This window comes from Diabrotica virgifera, chromosome 8 (genome assembly GCF_917563875.1).
Source record: "Diabrotica virgifera virgifera chromosome 8, PGI_DIABVI_V3a".
Taxonomy (NCBI): domain Eukaryota; kingdom Metazoa; phylum Arthropoda; class Insecta; order Coleoptera; family Chrysomelidae; genus Diabrotica; species Diabrotica virgifera.
Window position 1 is genome coordinate 38,875,617 of NC_065450.1, and position 20,063 is coordinate 38,895,679.

General features: G+C 32.3%; 1 protein-coding gene across 3 annotated transcripts in view; it reads left to right on the forward strand.

Annotated features, from left to right (window-relative positions):
• The window catches only part of LOC126889574 (high affinity cGMP-specific 3',5'-cyclic phosphodiesterase 9A), a 1,727,652-nt gene that overhangs the window by 1,148,104 nt on the left and 559,485 nt on the right, over positions 1 to 20,063 (forward strand). For all 3 annotated transcript variants that reach the window (XM_050657957.1, XM_050657959.1, XM_050657958.1), the window contains one exon: positions 13,988 to 14,272. In XM_050657957.1, the coding sequence (XP_050513914.1) occupies positions 14,173 to 14,272 (100 nt within the window). In that variant the 5' untranslated portion in view covers positions 13,988 to 14,172. The remainder of the gene's footprint in view (positions 1 to 13,987; positions 14,273 to 20,063) is intronic.

The window sequence follows — 20,063 nt, forward strand, 5'->3', positions numbered from 1 at the left end:
AACAATTGCGTTATTTATTGTACAAATAATTTTTTTTTATTGTTTAAAGCTTTAAAATAAAGATCTTTCAATTCCAAACATTAAAAAAAATTGTAAGGCGGGATTGACGAATTTGTTGCTTAGATATTATAAACTGTTTATCCCAAGAGGTCAACGGTCGAAGGCTATAACTTTTTGAAAAAAAAATCGTAGAGAGTTGGTGAAACATCCAATCTCCTTCTAAAGAGTTATATTTTTATATTCTGATGTAAATAAATGCGTAAACATTTTTAAACTTCTAATTTTTGGGTTTGAATATGAGGGGGCAAATTTCGTTATAAACATTTAGATCTGAAGCGGCCCTGTACATCCTATAAGTTTTTAGCTTACAGATTAATGTTGCTAAAAACGAAACGAAGATTTATAAAAAAATAAAAAATTTCTACGACCAACTGAAGCCGAGCTAAATGTTGGGCTTGAAAATAAGGGGGCAATTTTCGTTATAAACATTTAGAGCTGAAGCGGCCCTGTACATCCTATGAGTTTCTAACTTACAGATTATTGTTGCTAAAGAGGAAATGAAGATTTATAAAAAAATAAAAATTTTCTACAACCAACTGAAGTTGAGATAATTGTTTATTTTTTCTTAAATCGTAGTGCCTTTATTTACAACAATTAAGAAATTATTTTACAGTCATTGACTAAAGAAAGACTTATATTATCTTAAATTAAAAATAATTATAAAATATAGTTACATTTAGTTATTAAAAATTATTTTTAAAATCGATGCTTTTGCGAGCGTCCGAATTTTCCAAATCGCCCGGCTCGCTTCAAATCCGCGCGCTCGGAAAATTTTTCGTAACTTGTATTAAATTTTGACCGAAAACAATTTAATAATATTACCATTATAATATACAATCTATTTACCACTGTATTTGTTTTTCTTGATAAACGTTTATATGTGAAATCTCATTTCTGAAGAAATAATATTACAAAAATGATACATATATATGAAATATATAACTATAGTTTTAATTTTTTTATTGTTATATAAATATAATAATAATAATGTTACTTCTTATTATACAATATAAAACTTTTTCTTCTTGTAGTGACTATCCGTTTTGGATGATGGCGACCATCATGGCAATGTGTATTTGCACACTAATTCGGTACTGCTGCTCTAAAAAGATTTGTAGTTGTTGTGTTGAACGACGTACGTAAATTTTCTAGCAAGGTAATCCTTCGCCTTCCTGGTTCTCAGTTTCCAAATGGGGTTTGCCAAATTGCCATGATGGTCGCCAACATCCAAAAGGGATAGTCACTACAAGAAGAAAAAGTTTTATATTGTATAATAAGAAGTAACACTATTATTATTATATTTATATAACAATGCAAAAATTAAAAATATAATTATATGTATCATTTTTGTAATATTATTTCTTCAGAAATGAGATTTCACATATAAAAGTTTATCAAGAAAAACAAATACAGTGGTAAATACACTGTATATTATAATGGTGATATTATTAAATTGTTTTCGGTCAAAATTTAATAAAAGTTACGTAAAAATTTTCCGAGCGCGCGGATTTGAAGCGAGCCGGGCGATTTGCAAAATTCGGCTGCTCGCAAAAGCACCGATTTTAAAAACAATTTTTAATAATTAAATGTAATTATAGTTTATAATAATTTTTATTTTAAGATAACATTAGTCTTTCTTAAGTCAATGACTGTAAAATAATTTCTTAATTGTTATAAATGAAGGCACTACGATTTAAGAAAAAATAAACAATTATCTCGGCTTCAGTTGGTTGTAATTTTTTTTTTATTTTTTTATAAATTTTCGTTTCGTCTTCAGCAACAATAATATGTAAGTTAAAAACTCATAGGATGTACTGGGCCGCTTCAGCTCTAAATGTTTATAACGCAATTTTCCCCCTTATTTTCAAACCCAAAAATTAGAGGTTTAAAAATGATTTACGCATTTATTTACATCAGAATATGAAAATATAACTCTTTACAAGGAGATTGGATGTTACAACAACTCTCTACGATTTTTCTTCAAAAAGTTATAGCCTTCGACATTTGACCTCTTGGGATAAACAAAATATAATATCTAAGCAACAAATTCGTTAATCCGGCCTTGCAATTTTTTTTTATGTTTGGAATTAAAAGATCTTCATTTTGAATCTTTAAAAATAAAAAAAAATATTTGTACAATAAATAACGCAATTGTAAAAAACGGCCATTTTGGACATTTCTCATGCTGTTTTGCAATAACCAATAAACGAAATTAAACTTACCATTGCTCAAATTGTAGGTTTTTAATTTATTACAACTTTCTATCAAAAAGTTTTTCTCTAAAATCAATATCCTAATCTGCAAAATTAAAAATCTTTAAAAATTGCAAATTTAACGAATGAAAATCGCAATTAAAAAAAAAGCTCACAATATTTTTGGTCACATTTTAGTAGAAGTTATTCCTGGCATTGTCCTTTACAACACCTGATAGGTTTCAAAAATTCCTGAATTATATCACGTTTTTTCACCCACAGCCTGGGGTAATATATTACTATTTTATTGTGTGGTCTGTAGTTGGTCTGGACTGAATTAAAAAAAGTAATGCCGCTAAAAGTGTGTAAGGCCTTTGATTTCTAGCAGTTACGCCTTACAAAACCGTTTCAGATTAATGGTCAAATTTTAAAAAATACCACCACAAAAGAGGGATCCCATTGTTCAAAAAGTAAAACTAAATTTTTTCTTCAAAATTGAAATTTGCCCAAAATTCTATAAAAGGATAATACAATACATAAACAACACTTTAAAAATTTTGGTTATCGTACGCGCACAAGCACCCATCCATAGTAGTCAAGAAAGCCACTGCGCGTCCGCTAGGAAAAATATTCTAATTCGGATTTTTTGCGCAATCTTACTCGAAAAGGACTCCTTTTAACAAATTTGCATGTTGCCAGGACCAAAAGGTGGTCAAAAATTTTTTAAACGGTTTTTTTGTTTTTTTCCTAAAATAATTTTTTTTGCATGGAAAAAAATTTTTTTTAGGTTTTTTGGATCATTCCAAACAGAAAAGGTCTTTAGTAACTTTTCTCTAAAAATGGTAGTTTTTGACATTTATAAGCGATTAAAAATTGAAAAATTGCGAAATCGGCATTTTTAACCCTCAAAAACTATGTGAAAATCAAAAAATTTTAATGTTGCCGAGGTAGGTAGATATTCTTTAAACATCGATTGATGAAATCCCGAAGAGTTTTTTGCAATACAATGTTCAAAACTCCTTTGTTTTTTAATTGCTAATCAAGTGCGCGACACTATTTTCCACCGACAGTATGGTGCAAATGAGAGGAATAAATTCGATATTTCGTAAACCGGCGAGTTTAAGGAAAAATCCCGAAGCAGGTCGATTTTTATTTTTAAGTTATGATATTGTGGCATATATGGTATACTAGAGACGTCATCCATCTGGACGTGATGACGTAATCGATAATTTTTTTAAACGAGAATAGGGGTCTTGTGCTAGCTCATTTGAAATATTCTTCAATTCTCTATTCAGTAATATAAACATTTACATAATTATTTATACAGTGTCCAAAAAATTTTTATTAAATTAAATTATTTTATAAAAAAAGAAGTAGAACGACACCCTGTATAAATAATTATGTAAATGTTTACATTAGTGAATAGAGAATTGAAGAACCTTTTAAATGAGCTACCACACGACCCCTATTCTCATTTAAAAAAATCATCGATTACGTCATCACGCCCAGACGGATGACGTCACTAGTATACCATATATGCCACAATATCATAACTTAAAAATAAAAATCAACTTATTTCCGGATTTTTCCTTAAAGTCGCCGGTTTACGAAATAACGAATTTATTCCTTTCATTTGCACCATACTGTCGGTGGAAAATAGTGTCGCGCACGCTTGATTAGCAATTAAGAAACAAAGGAGTTTTGAATATTGTATTGCAGAAAACTCTTCGGGATTTCATCAATCGATGTTTAAAGAATATCTACCTACCTCGGCAACATTAAAATTTTTAGCTTTTCACATAGTTTTTGAGGGTTAAAAATGGCCGATTTCGCAATTTTTCAATTTTTAATCGCTTATAAATGTCAAAAACTACCATTTTTAGAGAAAAGTTAATAAAGACCTTTTCTGTTTGGAATGATCCAAAAAACCTAAAAAAACTTTTTTCCATGCAAAAAAAAAATTTTAGGAAAAAAACAAAAAAAAAACGTTTAAAAAATGTTTGACCACTTTTTGGTCCTGGCAACATGCAAATTTGTTAAAAGGAGTCCTTTTTGAGTAAGATTGTGCAAAAAATCCGAATTAGAATATTTTTTCTAGCGGATGCGCAGTGGCTTTCTGGACTATAGATAGAGTTGAGGCGACTAACAGAATGTCGCATTACCTATATCCAGATGGATAGTGCTTACACCAGTACCATTATCAAAACGTATAAACTTTTTAATATGTTTTTTAAAAGTGAGTGCGCAAGAACTTTTGAAGTTTACAATATTAAGGAGAAAGCGACCTGGCTTACATCGTAGAAGACAAGAAAATATGCGACGACCTACGTCACGTGCTAACCGCACCGATAAACAACGATACTCAGAAAATGATAATGGTCTTATTGGTTTGTAAGAATTTCGTTCTAGGGTAACATAAAATGAAGTGGATAAGCTTAGAATTGAAAGAGTTGTTCACATTGAACACAATAACAAAAATGTCTTAAAAAACGAACTCGTTTCTTCGACTGATTTAGTTACCTGGAGCAACAACGCGAGGGTCTAGGACGTTTCATCGCCGCCAGTTCATCGCCACCGTTTCGATGCCCCCGATTCATCGCCGGCCGATTCATCGCCGGTCTTTTCGATGCCGCCGGTTCATCGCCAGTCAGTTAATCGCTAACTGATATATTTCCGAATTTTCGACCAATTTTCGACAGTTACATTTATTATTTATTTTTAGTATTAATTAGGAATTCTAGGAAATGCGAGATATGACCATTCCCGTTGACATACTTAATCTTTTAATAGACTTTTAAACTTTTATAATATATAATATAATTTAAAACTACAAATTTAATACTGTTTAGTATCAAATTAAGTGGAAATAGAAATAGAACAGTAAATTAATATAATAATATTTTTTATCTTTTTATTTGTCATAAGTTTTGAACTGAATTTAACGTCGTGTCGTGTCATCTCCCATAATACAAGATCAACTGACTAACTGGCGATGAAACTGCCGACGATGAAACGGCCGGCGATGAAATGGACTGGCGATGAACCGGCGGCATCGAACCGGCGGCGATGAACCGGCGGCGATGAAACGTCCCATTGCGACAACGCGACGACCTTATTACATGGTTTAGTACATACCTTTAGCTATTTCAATTTACTTAATATTACTTTTACAGATATACATACAGTAGGAAAAATGAAAGAATACCCATGAACGGACATATAAAACACGCTGTATTTTCCTGTCACCGTGTCACAAAGAAAATTGTCCAGTGCAAGTGCATGTAAAATTATTGTTACATGTACTTGCACTGGACAATTTTCTTTGTGACACGCTGACAGGAAAATACAGCGTGTTTTATATGTTCGTTCATGGGTATTCTTTCATTTTTCTGACTGTATAAGACGTAACTTTCAATTCAAATGAACGAGAATACTTCTCTAAGCAGTTTAATCTCGATATAGAATTCCTATGTCCCTTTTATGCATTAAAGAATGTCCGGAATTCCGTTGATATTTTCATCGAAAGGCTTTTCGGGATTTCTATCTGCGTTTATTTATCATCTTTATGTAAATACGTTTCTATTCCCTGAATTCCGATTTTAAACTTTTGTTTTTTGTCCAAATATATTTCTACTAGGCCAGTTGAAGCAGGGCGTTATATTTGTGTCAAGATGTTAGAAAATTACTATAGCTAAGCTTATCATTATCATTAAAATATCTATCTGAAACTCAAGAAATTATAATTAACGCATGCACTATTATTAAAATAAGATATGCAGATGATACCATGGTTAGGACAAGCTCTGCTGAACAACTCCAACTACTACTTAACAAAACAATTAATTTCTGTGAAAAATATGGACTAAAATAAATAGAAAAAATGTCAAATACCAATTTAGTAGCTCTATTTTCCTGCAATTATGGCATAAACTTTTGTCTCCTTTTTTGTATATTGGGCAGAGTGTGGCTTCAATTCATTTTTTCGGTATGGGATTTTGTTCCCATATTCCTTTTAGAAACTTTTCCAAAACAAGGAATGGGCCTCCATTTTTAAACAATTTAGCTGTTAATTTATCCTTTTCTCGGCTTATATTTTTTATTTTGCAAACTTTTATTTTTATCAATTAATCTGTTTTTACATTCTATTTATCTATCTCTCGTTTCACTGCATGCATTCCTATCTAGTTTCTCATTATTATGCATTCTTTATGTCACGTATGTAGGTCCTCTAAACACTTATTATATTTACCATTTTAATTTTACTAGTAACTTAAATAATCATACTATATTCTCTGGTTTTGTCCTTGTTGGCTTTAAACTTTTTTCCTTTAGTGAGCTTTTCTCCACGGTGTATGTAGGTATGAGAAATTAACAAAAACTGAAGGCAAATGAAAGTAAATGAATAAGTTCTGAACGCCTATACAATCCTACTTTCACATTAAATTCGTTTAATTGTCTCGTTCGTTCATCTTCGTACTCTTTTAGATATTATTGTCCCAACATTGAATCTTTTAAGGAACACGATCAAGAAGCTTTTTCATGGTCAGTTGTTACTTTATGAGCGTTTGTTTGTGAAACGCATGTGAAAGTTTGCAGAATTAATGAAGCGAGTTCTGCAATTCACATGAGTGCTTTAAAAATGTACTTTTTGACACGCATGTTATGCAATATTTTTTCTACAAACGTAATTACAGGACAATATCTACAAAAACTTTTACTTGAACTTGACTGATATTCCATTTTTATATTTTTTTGATATTACATCAAAATTGCCTATACGCTGTGAGCTCATACGTAGAGGGGATATTTAAAAATTCGCGAGCGCCAGTAGTGACAAGTCTGTAAACGTTTACTGGAAATTTGACATAAATGTCAAAGTGATTAATTTAAATCTTGAATGGGTTGCATGTGAGAGTTCATTTTAAATGAAGTAAAAGTCAGACTTACTCTCAATTTTTATTATAACTTCCGACGACCGGTTTCGCTCTTTAAAATTTGTAGAGCATCTTCAGGTCAAAGGTAACAAGTTACAAAATGCTACAAATAAAAACCAGAATTAGCACATTGTCTGGTTGTAAAAGATGCTAAAGATCCATATGATCAAGCCAATGTTGAATAACATACATAAAAGTAGCGAAATAGCATACCAATGCACATGCAAGCATTCATGGGGGTGGTGGTACAAAACTTCCCTCAAACGCAACAACATGCGCAGAAGTATGCTATATATAATCATGCAATCATAACGTGTCGTACTTACATTCGGATACAAGGTGCTATCAACTCAGTTTTCATTATCATGATATTTCTTTTAAAGTTATGTTAACAGGATATGGTGGAATAGACGGACGATGCAGCAAAGGTAAACAAATCTATGGGACTTAGGAGTTCTTGAGGGTGATGATCTCATCTCATCACCCATCAGATGAGTTTTTGTGTACCTATCGCTTAAGATTTTGATACTCTGTATAAATATTGTTAATCATATCTTGAATGCACTTATGCGATATTGGAATAGAATTCATATTTGTGTTACTTTCGTTGCAACGGCATTCAAGACGTCGGCGATAGATGGATCTTTATTATTATTTGTCAACTTAAGTTCATTACGAATAAAGATAAAGTACTTTAGAATGTCACACTTAGTTGGTAAAACACGATCATTGAAATTTGATCAGAGCCATATTGATTTTTTCGACAAAAACAATTTTTATGTGTTTTCATTTTTCAAATCCAATATGGAACCTCAAGATATTTTTTTATTTCAAAATGCTCTCGCACCAATTGTTTACATCACCTGACACAACTTTTAAACGATAGCCACAATAATTTTTCTTTTCTTTTATTTTTCTGGCCTTTTTCGTTCCACCCTAATGCCAAGTTTGGTAGAAAAAAAATTGATAGAAAACCTTTACAGCAAAGGTAAATTATTTATTTACTAAAACCAATAAAATCATTAATTGAAAAAATCACTTAAAGGGTTCAAACTGCTCTTCCTTTACCTCTTGACAACGTGCAAGCCTATTACTAAATTCGTGAGTCACTCTTTCTAGACTTCTTCACGTATTAGTTCACATTCATGAATAATTCTTTGTTTCAAATCCTGAACCATATTGATCACCTAATCGTAATACGTGATTCTAGAAAATCTTAAGAAACATTTCTGGACAAGGACCTGGCCACTCTATGAGTCCTCTACCTCCAATACGTCGATTTGAAAAATTCGTATCTAAAAAATGTTTAACCCGTTAAAGTAGTAGGGCAGCGCTCGCTCTTACTAAAACTAAAAATTTTGAGGTATTCTGTTGAAGTCCAGGAATAATTTGGTTATAAATAGTTGTCACCAGTTAAGTTTGCGTGTGTAAAAATTGGTCTATAAGTATATTTTGGACAATGCTTATTCAAACCTTCAACCTTTTTGGATGCTGTCCTAACACGATCACCATAACCAATGATTCTTATTATTCCAACACGATATTTTCACTTAAAGGTATCATTTTTATTCTACAACTTGTTAATGACAATTTGATTTGTCAGAAGTAACCTACTAGATAGTACTCTTTTATTTATTACTTCTTCTTCTTATACTAGGCCTCTTGGCCTGTTCTTAACCGATTTTGAGCTTGTATTCCTAGCTGTGATGTTGACTGCCAGCTATCTCGCTACCTTTTAAAGGGCCTTCCTCTTAGTCTCTTGCCTGTTGGTTTCGAATACGGGCTATTCTCTCGCTGTCCATTCTCGTCACATGCTGATTTCACTCTCGTCGTCTCTGTCTTACCCACCGTACTATATCTTGTATGTTACAGAGATCTCTCTTTCTGTCGTTCGGTATTCTGTCTCTCAGTGTTTCCCAGTTATTGACCTCAACGTTCTTATTTTCTGATGTTCTCAGTATTCTCTTGGTTTCTGCTGTGTCACATCTTGTTTCTATCGAGTATGTCATGATCGTTTTTACACATGATTTGTATATGCGTACTTTTCCTTCCAGCTTCATATCTTTATTTCTGCAGATAACGTGCCTCAGACATCCTGACACGTAATTTGCTTTATTTGCTTGCTTTCGAACGCTCTCTTTAATATCTCCATAACTGCATATTTCAACTCACAGATATCGGAATCTCAATTAGTTCGTTATTAATTACTAATTTGCATCTTATGGGTTCCCTTGACAGTACTAGAGATTTTGTCTTAGCTGTTGATATTTTCATGTTGTAGTTCTTCGCCACTGTATTGAAAATTTGTGCAATTCGCTGTAGGATATCCTCGTTATCGGAGAATAAGATTTCGTCTCAAGCATAACAGAGGATTTTTATTTGTTTTTCTGCCATATTATATCCTTTTCCAGTACCTTCAATGTTTTCTATGATTTTGTCCATTACTAAATTAAAAAGCAATGGGCTCAAGCTATCCCCTTGTCTGATTCCCGAGTTGATTTCTACTTCCAATGTTAGTTCATTCTCGACTTTAATTCTGGTTTTGTTCTTTGTATTAATGTCTTTAATTATCCGTATTTAAATAACGTATTTAATTATATTACAATGATATTACTGTATTGTTTTAATATAAAAAAAAACACAAGACGCGGGTTTAGTTTTTACTACCGTTAGAATAGTAAATAGAATAATTGTGTTCCACATTATGGGAAAGTGAACTTTTGCGAAAATTTATCTATTCTTTAATTTTAAAATTATTTATTTCTCGGTTTAACAAATTGATTCTAATACCAAGATTGGTATGTGTAATTTAGCAGAACGAAGTTCTTTCGAAATGTACAAAAATATAAAGGGTTAAATTAAATAAATTGAGGATATTTCCGGTGAAACCAGAAGTAGAATAAAACAAGAGATACAGCTTCAGGTGCATTATTTGTCACTCTACTTGCGTGTAATGTTACACGAATGTCGTCTTTTTTGTTTCAAAGATATTTAGTTCGTTGCATACTCTATCCCAACCCTGTATATTTTTCTCTATTTATAAAATCTGTTGACACTGGAACTTCACCCCATTACGTATATTCACAGAGTTAAGAAATGACAGGATTTATTTTTTTTCCTATTTTTTTTCGTCCACAAAAGAATTTTAAGCCGAGGAACGACTCTGACCTGAATATTAAACTTTTGTTGAAACCTCTCCTCTTAAAATATTCCTTATCGGCATTTCTAATACTGATTTTATACCTCCGATATTAGTTCATTTTCTTTTTTGTGAATAACGTATAATTAGACGTCAGTAGAAGGAGTCTGAAAATAACCTTTCAGCGAATATTTGCAGTCACGTTTTTATAAAGTATAGATGAAATTGGCGGGAAAAATTATTAAAAAAATATTGTTGTTCTAAAGCTATTTTGTTGTGGAAATTTTATATTATTTACGCTTTTTATTGGGATTTAACGACAATTGTACTTTAAGAGTTATTTTTCTACAAACGTGTTAAAAATGCAAATATCTTAAAACTGATCTTTTTCTACGATATTTTTTTGCATTTTGCATTTACAAAAATAACAGACGTCTGACAGATGCTTCAAAATTTCCATAAACAATTAAGTCAACAATGGTTGCTAAAGTCCGTAATAAAAATACGATGCAATTTAAAACTATCTCCTTTTAATGTATTAAACGTTTTTTAAAAGGTTTTTTAAATTTAATTTAAACTGTATTACTTATTGCATTTTTAACACGTTTGTAGAACAAATATTGTAAAGTCAATGGAAAAGTCCCAGTAGCTGGCTGTATACCATAATTAAAAATCATACAGAACAAGTAAAAACCTCGTTTGTATAATATGGAATAAAAAGTTTATTGAAAAAATTATTAAAAAGTCATCCAAAAGGATTCGCAAAAGGTCTTCGAAGATGATCTGATCTAGATCGAAAAACGTTTTGCGAATCCTTTTGGATGACTTTTTAATAGTTTCTCATTATACAAACGAAGTTTTTACTTGTTCTGTATGAAAAAAGAATGTGTGTGTACTTTGTACGCACGTAAGAAGTTATACTTCTACTACATAATATGTGATTTCTAAGACAATACCAAAAATTTAAAAAAATAAAAGAATAAAACGCACACAAACACATTGAAAAATGCCACAAAGAAAAAATGATTTCTGAACGATAATAATTGTTGGCAAAAATTTTAAATATTCATTTTCTGAAAAAAAAATTATATAACAAATATACTTACAATCATAAAATGCATAAAAAATCAAAAAATAAAAACTTGCATCGGGAATCGAACCCGTGAATTTCGGGGCGCTTTGATTCGTAATCGAAGCCTAGACTCACTCGTCCAATTCCACATTATTTGTCATGTGGAAAAATAGGGTAACCGAACGTTTTACTGTTTGACAGTTGTTTTGAATATAATTAAATTATGTAGTTTAAATTTTGTGGAAGAAAATATTAAAATATAACAAAACAGTAAGAAAACAATATATTAGATGAAGATTGGTAGAACTTTTGTTGGTAATCAAATTAAGTATGTAAATCAAAGCATTACATACCTACTAGATAAATACATCTACGCCAAAAAATAATAATTTAAAAATAAAAATCGGACCTAATTTGGGATTTCTCCCTAAAATCCCCATTCTTGAGCAAATAAATGTACAGTAGAGCGTCGATTGTCCGAACGTCGATCAACCGAACGACCGCTTATTCGAACTATCGACTCCCGCGTCCCGCACTCGAATACCGAGCAAGCGTTAGTAATTGACGCTTAAAATATCTTCAATTTTCTTCAATATTGTATCCAAAAATAATTATGTTGTTGCAAAGACTGCACTTTTTTGTTTAGTTGCTAGTTGTCATTATCAAGGTATAAATAAATATGTAGGTATATAAATATGGCTTTTATTCCCTTGTGGATAAATATGTATGACTACAAATATATATCAATATATTGTAGTTCGGTTATCCGAACAAATCGGTTTTCCGAACACCTATGTCCCCCAATTAGTTCGGATAATCGACGCTCTACTGTATTTCAACCTAATCTTAATGTATAATTACAATATGATTATAATAAAAACTACTTACCAAATTAGAATGAGTTTTCCTTGTCCAAAATAGTCCAAAAGTCCAAAAATATAGGTATATGAAAACTAGGTATAGGTACTAATAATATTAATGTTAATAAATTAAATATAAATATTTTGACGTTTGCTTTCAAAATTTGACATTTAACTTTTAAGTGCAGTGCTTTAAAAATTTTAAAGCACCCAGTGCTTTGTAGTTACTTCGCTTATGTATTCTTTATATGATCTGTAAGTTTCATCGGTTCAAAGTGTTTGTTTTTGAAAAGGCTGTAGTTAAAATGGCTTGAACGAGTCACTAATCACGAGTGTATGCAAATTTTGAACAGTCAAAGCATAACCATTTTTTGTCTACCAGGAAAACAAAAAATCCAAAATATTCAGAAAACAAAACGTACATTTCATTACTCTTTGAGATTTTTGTTATTACTAATAATTTTTAAGTAAATTTGAAAAAAAAATGGAATTTTTTACAAACTTAGAATTTTTTTTTATTTTAAAACCAATTTTTTTCATAAGCGAACAGTTTGAACCAATGAAACTTACAGATCATATAAATAATACATAAGAAACGTAACTTGTAACCCGGTAGCAATAAATTTTATTTGGGAAGCTAATTAGAGGGTGATTTTCGTGAATTATTTACCAAAAAATAAAATCGACCAGCAATATTTTGAGCGTAACTCACTTACTTTTAATGTTACAGGTTTTTTTAAAATAAAAATATTTTTTTAACCTTTCCGTGATCGTGCGGGGTATTTTAGGTACCTCAAATGCGATTTTGTTTTTATAACTTTTCAAAATATATTTTTTTTCTCTCTCCAGGTAATCTTAGAGTATACATTACCAAATCGTTTTTTTATAAAAATTATTAGATATAATTTAAATTTTCTACTAAAATTTAAATTATAATTATAATATCCATGTACATTCAGTACATTCAGAAAACCCATTTGCAGCATACATCGAGAAGATAGTAGACAATTGGTATGTCCTGACTGAAAAATAATGAATAAGAGCAAATTCTAATAAAAGGTCAAAATAAAAAAAAGTTAATTGTTTAATAATAAAAAAAAATTATTTCAATTAGTATTGCTTTACTTTATAACTTTCCAAATAATAATGTATAATTTAAATGATTGATTAGAGTATTTAAGTGAGGTACCATAGTTACCCCACACGGCCTAAAGCATAAGTTTTTGTAGCACGGTTCCGGAAAGGTTTAAAGTGGATCAGGAGAGATCCACTTTAAAAAAATTATAATAAGTTTTTCCTGGAAAGTGCTCCGTTTTTGGTTATTTCACGTTGACATATTCGATTTGGAATTGGACGAATAAGAACCTACTTTTTATTAGTTACAACTCCGCTTCTACTGGTTAAACAGACTTCATGCATACACCATTTTTTACTTTGTTATAAGCTATATTTTTACTTACAATATAGTTTTCGATATAGTACTTACTTTTTGCAAAAAACCGTCCAAAAACATGTTTTTCTTTTGTTAAAAATGAACATATTCCCTCGCAAATAACTCGAAAAGTATTGACTTAGTGAAAAAACTCTATAGAACGAAAGTTACTTTTATTTGGTCAGATTGTTCTTTGATCGGTCTAGAACGACTACCATTGTATATTTTATAACTAAACAACAATGTACTATACTCTATCTAGATCTTCAGAATTAAATAGTTTTTGTTATTGTTTCAGGTATAAAATGGTGGTCACCGTTGATCAGGAGAGATCCACCGTCATAATATTCATCGAGCGCGTTAAATCAGAAGTAGAATCGTCAGTGGCGTCACGTGGTCGAAGGGCAAGAGGAGCCGCAGAAGGCGCGTCATTGGGGTCTCGCAACGAGCGATGAGTCGGTACTCGGCGGTGCGTCATCGCTCATGGACCACCCCGCGTCGTATGTGCGGATCTTCTTCAGCGTGGGGCCGCGCCACGAGACTGCGCTCTTCAAGTCCGATACACCCCCGGATCAAATTAAAGGTAAGTCATACAAGCTTTTTTAGTTTAACCCGCCAGTGGTCGCTATATGAGATTTTCTCTCAGGGTTTCAGAAAATTGCGCACAACTTTTCTGGGAAATTATACGCGCTGTAATTCCTTCTAGTCTCCTAACTATCCTCCCTCGACAATCTAATAGACTCGTCCACTCAGATAGTGACTCAGTTTACTTAGTATCACCATATTGTTGAGTCAGTGCGCTTCATGTGAGAGATTCTCTCATCAAGCGACCACCGGCGTCACCAACTGTGTATAAAAATTAATTTTATTTTTCCCCTTAAAACCTAAAATAATATCCTTTTAGGATGTAATAAAAGGCGCCGTGAATGTGGTCGATGATATGAAAATCCTATATTCTGTTTCACCGGTTAGTTGTAGATGGTCACTTACCATGTATTTTTCAATGTTAAATATTGGCGGCATCAATAGTCACATTTTATATAAAGATAATAATAATAAAACAGAAAAACGTTGTGTCTTTTTAAAGCAAATGGCTGTATCGTTGATAAAACCTCATCTGTTTTGTAAAATTTTGTAAGGAAAGGCAAAAGTTGGATATGTGAGAGAAAATCTCACGTACGATCACTCGCGTAACAACCTACCTAGCGACCAATGCCGGGTTAATAACACGTGAAGGGTGAAAGAAAAAACAGGGAATGTCACACTTTATAAGAAATTGAGATAGTGACACTATCTAACAGATATTTTATGTATTTACTACTTACAGTAGACTGGTAGATAATAACTTAGACCGTCCGATAAATATGCCTATTTAAAATAGTACTGCGAAGGATAAAAACTGGAAATGTCCACAAGTGAAAGATAAAAACAAGGAGAGTCCACTTGAACGAAAACAAAAATTTACTACGTTTTTATTTCGAGTTTAATCGTTTAGTTTCCTTTGTTTATGTTTGCTAGAAACTTCTTCTTCTTAGGCTGCCTGTCCGTTCCGAACGTTGACGATCATTCTGGCGATGATGACTTTGTTGGTTGGATACGGAATAGTTGTGTTAAAATCTTTCTATACCATGCTCTCAGGTTAGCAAGGCAGGATATTCTTCTTCGTCCTGGGGCTCCTTTCCTTCAATTTTACCTTGTAAACTGCATTGGAATAGCTCGTATCTGCCTTGATTTCTCAAGTCCCAAGTAGGGCCTTTCACGATTTTGAATAAATTTGCGGTTTTGTTCATCCTCCGTAGCAATAGTACTTCTTCATTGGTGACTTTGTCTGTTCATAGTATCTTCAGGATCCTTCTGTGTACAATCACAGCTCAAAATCCTGAAGTGTTAGAAACGGCACGGCCAATAAGCGTAATGGAGTTTCCCAAGAAAATAATGTGTGTTTTAAAGTATTTATGTCAATACATGGTGTAACTAAGGGCAAAATTGAACACCTACAAAAAAATTTAAAAGCTACAGGAACTTCTGGAAAAGACAAACGTGGTAAGCATACTTCCCAGTACAGAAAGTTGCATCCAGAATCGCGTGAAGCAATATATAACCACATAAAGTCTTTTAAAACTAGATTATCCCATTACATTTTAAACGAATCTAAGAAAAAGTATTTACCACAGAGTTTGAACATTACAAAAATGTTCAACTTGTTCACAGAAAAACATCCGACCATTAAAGTTTCTTACGTTACATATCGGCAAATTTTTAACACGAAATTTAATTTGTCCTTTGGTTACCCAAGATCAGACACATGTTCAGCATGTGATGAATTCCAGGCGAAATTAAAATTAATAAATTATGACAAGGTTGCTGCAGAAATTCGTAAATTAACAATTCACAATGAGTTACACAAACGTAAGGCAGAGACATTCTATAATTTTAAAAAAGCTGCTCGCAAAAAGTCAAAAAAATCAGGCGATCATTGCATTCGACTATCAAAAAAATATTGCATTGCCTTTTGTTATAATTTTTATTGCCATTTTTGTTGCCATAATTTTGTTTTCAGCCTTTCTGTCAGCTGGTCCAACTAATGTTTGTAACGTAAAATAATAATGTAATGTAAAATACAACGTGATGTTTGGACGGTCCTTGTTTTGTTCAGTTTTTATTTGTAGTTAGGTATTTTTTAATTTTTTTTATCTATGTTCTTTAAAAATTTTGGTTAAAATATGTTTGTGTATTAAATACAATGTACTTTAAGTTTACTAAATAAAAATAAATACTACTTCTTCAGTGCAATGGTTTATTATAGATATGTAGTCACAAACATTAAATTTCCTATTTTCTCAAAACAAAGATAGACATTCCTTGTTTTTTCCCTTAACCCTTCACGTAGTATAGTCACATGTAAATATTATAGTCTAAAATACCACTAAAGAATCACTACGCCCATGTAGGTGAGCGGCAGGCAACCCCAAAATGACCAGGTACTGACCACGGAGAGGTGAATGGCCAATTTTAGACATACTGTATGTTTTTGATTTCATGTGGGGGAACATTGTCAAAATCGCAATTTTACCATAAAAATAAAAAATAAAATAAAATCACGTTTTTTGCCTTTACCTCGCTGCAACTCTGATCCATTTTATTATTTGTTTTCTAAAATTTTCACAGTATATAGCTCTAATATTTTTGAAGACAACCATACATATTTCAAGCTATAATTCTTATTATGATAAAGGTTATGAATTTTTCAAAGGAAAAGGTGCGCATTTGTGCATCGCAAAGTTTTAGAACAAAGAAATTTAAAACTTAGCCTTTTATGCCTGGTTTCACCAACAAATCTTAAGCTCAAACTTAGTCCAGCTCAGCTAATAGATTCATAGTTTTCGATTTTTATCTAAGGACGTCTTAACTGAGACGAAGTTTATGATGCAATCCACGTGGAAATCCATTGTGACAAACTGAAAATTGATCTAAGGCTCAATAGTGCCACGCGTATGTTTAGTAAGTTGAGCTTAAGGCTCGTCTTAAGCTTAAGACACAGCATAAAGAGGGACAGTAGAACCACTCTCCGAGAAATTGGAAGTAAAATCTGTAGTCGCGCCTGGCGACCGCGCAAAGTTCTTAGTCGCTTTTGCCCCACTCTCGCATTTCTAGTCGCATAGAAACGTACGGATTTTTACAGGGAAAACCCGCATCCACCACTGGTGAATTACCAATTGCGTACTGCCGGTATTACTTCTTGAGATTAAAGCGCCGACATAGGAGTGGTTTTACTGTGGAACCTCTATATAATGTGCTTTGGTGAAAAATCCGTTTGATAAAAAGAAAAAATACAGTAAAGGTTGTTATAAAGAGCAGATTCGGGGAAACATAACAAAAAATCGGGTCAAAAAAGTAGTAACCTACTGTGACACTTCTTGTGAAGGTCAACCACACCATTGTTTAGATTGTTTCGACAAACATTCCAAATAACTGATCATTTTTAATTTCTTTCATGTTCTTATTTAACTTTTGTATGTTATTTAGTTTTAGACAAGGCGAAAACGCCGGGTTCGTTGGAAAAAATATACCCGTGACATTTTTTTGCATAATCACATTCGTGAGACACCCAGAATAAGGTTCAAGAAGTCGTCCACACGAAAAGTGGTCCAATTTTTTTTACCAATTTTTTTTAATCAAATTGCAAAAATTAATATCTTCGGCCCGGAGAATTTTTTTATAGATATTTCTGATCATTCCGGGCAGAAAAGGTCTCTTTTCATTTTTCTCTAAAGTTGATCGTTTTCGAGCTATAAGCAATTTAAAATTTGAAAAACGCGAAAATGGACATTTTTAAGACTTAATAACTAGGTTAAAAATGATTATTATGAAAGTCAGAAAGTGACTGAATCAAACTGAAAGCCCCCTCATGATGATAATGAAGAAATTTGTGTCATTAATTTATTACTAAGCTGTTATTTTTAATTATTAATAATGAGTGGTAAGGTCGTATTGACGCGGCTGTAAATGTGAGTGCGAGTGAGATGCGCCATTGTACTGCCTGAATGGTATCTCTTTCGCACTCATCATGGACGGCCGCCTAATACGTGCATGGTGCCCATTATTTTTACTTAAAAATAACAGCTTAGTAATCAAATAATGACAAAAATTTCTTCAGGATCTTGTAGGGGGGCTTTAAACTTTAATTTAGTTACTTTCTGACTTTCATAGTAATAACTTTTAACCGAGTTATTAAGTCTTAAAGATCACCATTTTTCGTTTTTTTTTTCAATTTTAAAATCCTTTTACCTCGAAAACGATTAACTTTAGAGAAAAATTATAGAAGACCTTTTTTATCCAGAATGATCCAAAAAACCTAAAAAAAAATTGTTCTGGCCATAAATATTGATTTTGGCAATTTGATTAAAAAAATTGTTAAAAAAAATTTAAATCACTTTTCCCTTGGGCGAGTTCTTGAATTTTATTCTGGAATGTCTTACGAATGTGATTATGCAGAAAAATCTCATTGGAATATTTTCTCCAAAGAACCCGCCGTTTCGCCTTGTCTATTTGGAATAATTAATATTCTTTACATTTTTATGTTGTTCTGAAGCTATTTTCCTGTGGCATTTTTATAATCAACTATTTCTAATGGGAATAAGCCACAATTTTACCAAAAAAATGATTTTATTAACGTTTCGAAGCCCAAATCGGGTTTCGTTGTCAAAATACAAAATACTACTGATTAAATGAAATTTAAATTAAATTAAATGAAACGTTAATAAAATAATTTTTTTGGTAAAATTGTGGCTTATTCCCATTAGAAATAGTTGATTACATTTTATATTATTTACTCAAAATAAATGCATGTCAAAATTTCGATATCATTTCAGTCTCCATTATTCTGCCAAAATGAAAATTGTTATGTATATGCGACGACTGTATGCCACAGCGATCGAATACTGCAGTAAATCCGCTTCTCTACACGACCTCTGGCAAAACAGGAACTATATCACAGACGTATCAAATTGGTCGTATACGACCGCCGTGGCATGAAGAACTGTCGGTCGTATACGACCGCCTGGCAGTCAACCTGTTAATAACACGTAGTATCGTCACATGTAAATATTATAATCTAAGATACCACTAAATAATCACTACGTTCATAAGTTAGTTAATTAAAATCACATTTTCATATAAATATAAGAATGAAAGAATACATTGATAACAGATAACAAAGATGCACCCTGGCCCCAACTAGTCTTAATTAAATAAATAATAATTTATTTTTGAAAAAAAAATCTAAAGAAAGCTAGCGCGCAACGCCACTGGTTTGACAATGTTAACAATAGCGTGTGATAGCGAATGCTAGTTTTTAAAGCAGTCATCTTATCAAACCGATGGCGTTGCGCGCGAGCTTTCTTTCACTTTATTTCTGATGTCGATACCTTGCATTTTTAACAGCTGGTAACCCTAATTTGCGGCCATTTTTCCACGAATATTGCGTGCAGTCACGGATTGCAACGAACGAAATGGCAGGGATGCCCTAGATGCAACTGCTATCAATGCAGATGGGACGTGAATTATAAATTTTAAAATTCCTTTATCTTCCTTAGTCTCAGCATCCGTTATGGCTTGCAAATTGTAGAAGCCTCGGAGCAGGTTCCCATTGTCTTCAGTCTGGTAGGATGTAGAATAACATTTTTGGATGTTGTTTTATGTGCTATTAGAATGAAAACTTAGTTTTTTGATAGCAGTTGCCGCTAGGGCATCCCTGCCATTTCGTCCGTTGAAATCCGTGACTACACGCCAGGGTTTGTTCTAGTTGGGTCAAAGAGAGCAGCATATGTGCCTCCTGATGAGAGCCTAATAAGTTTCGAAACCGGTAGAGGTGC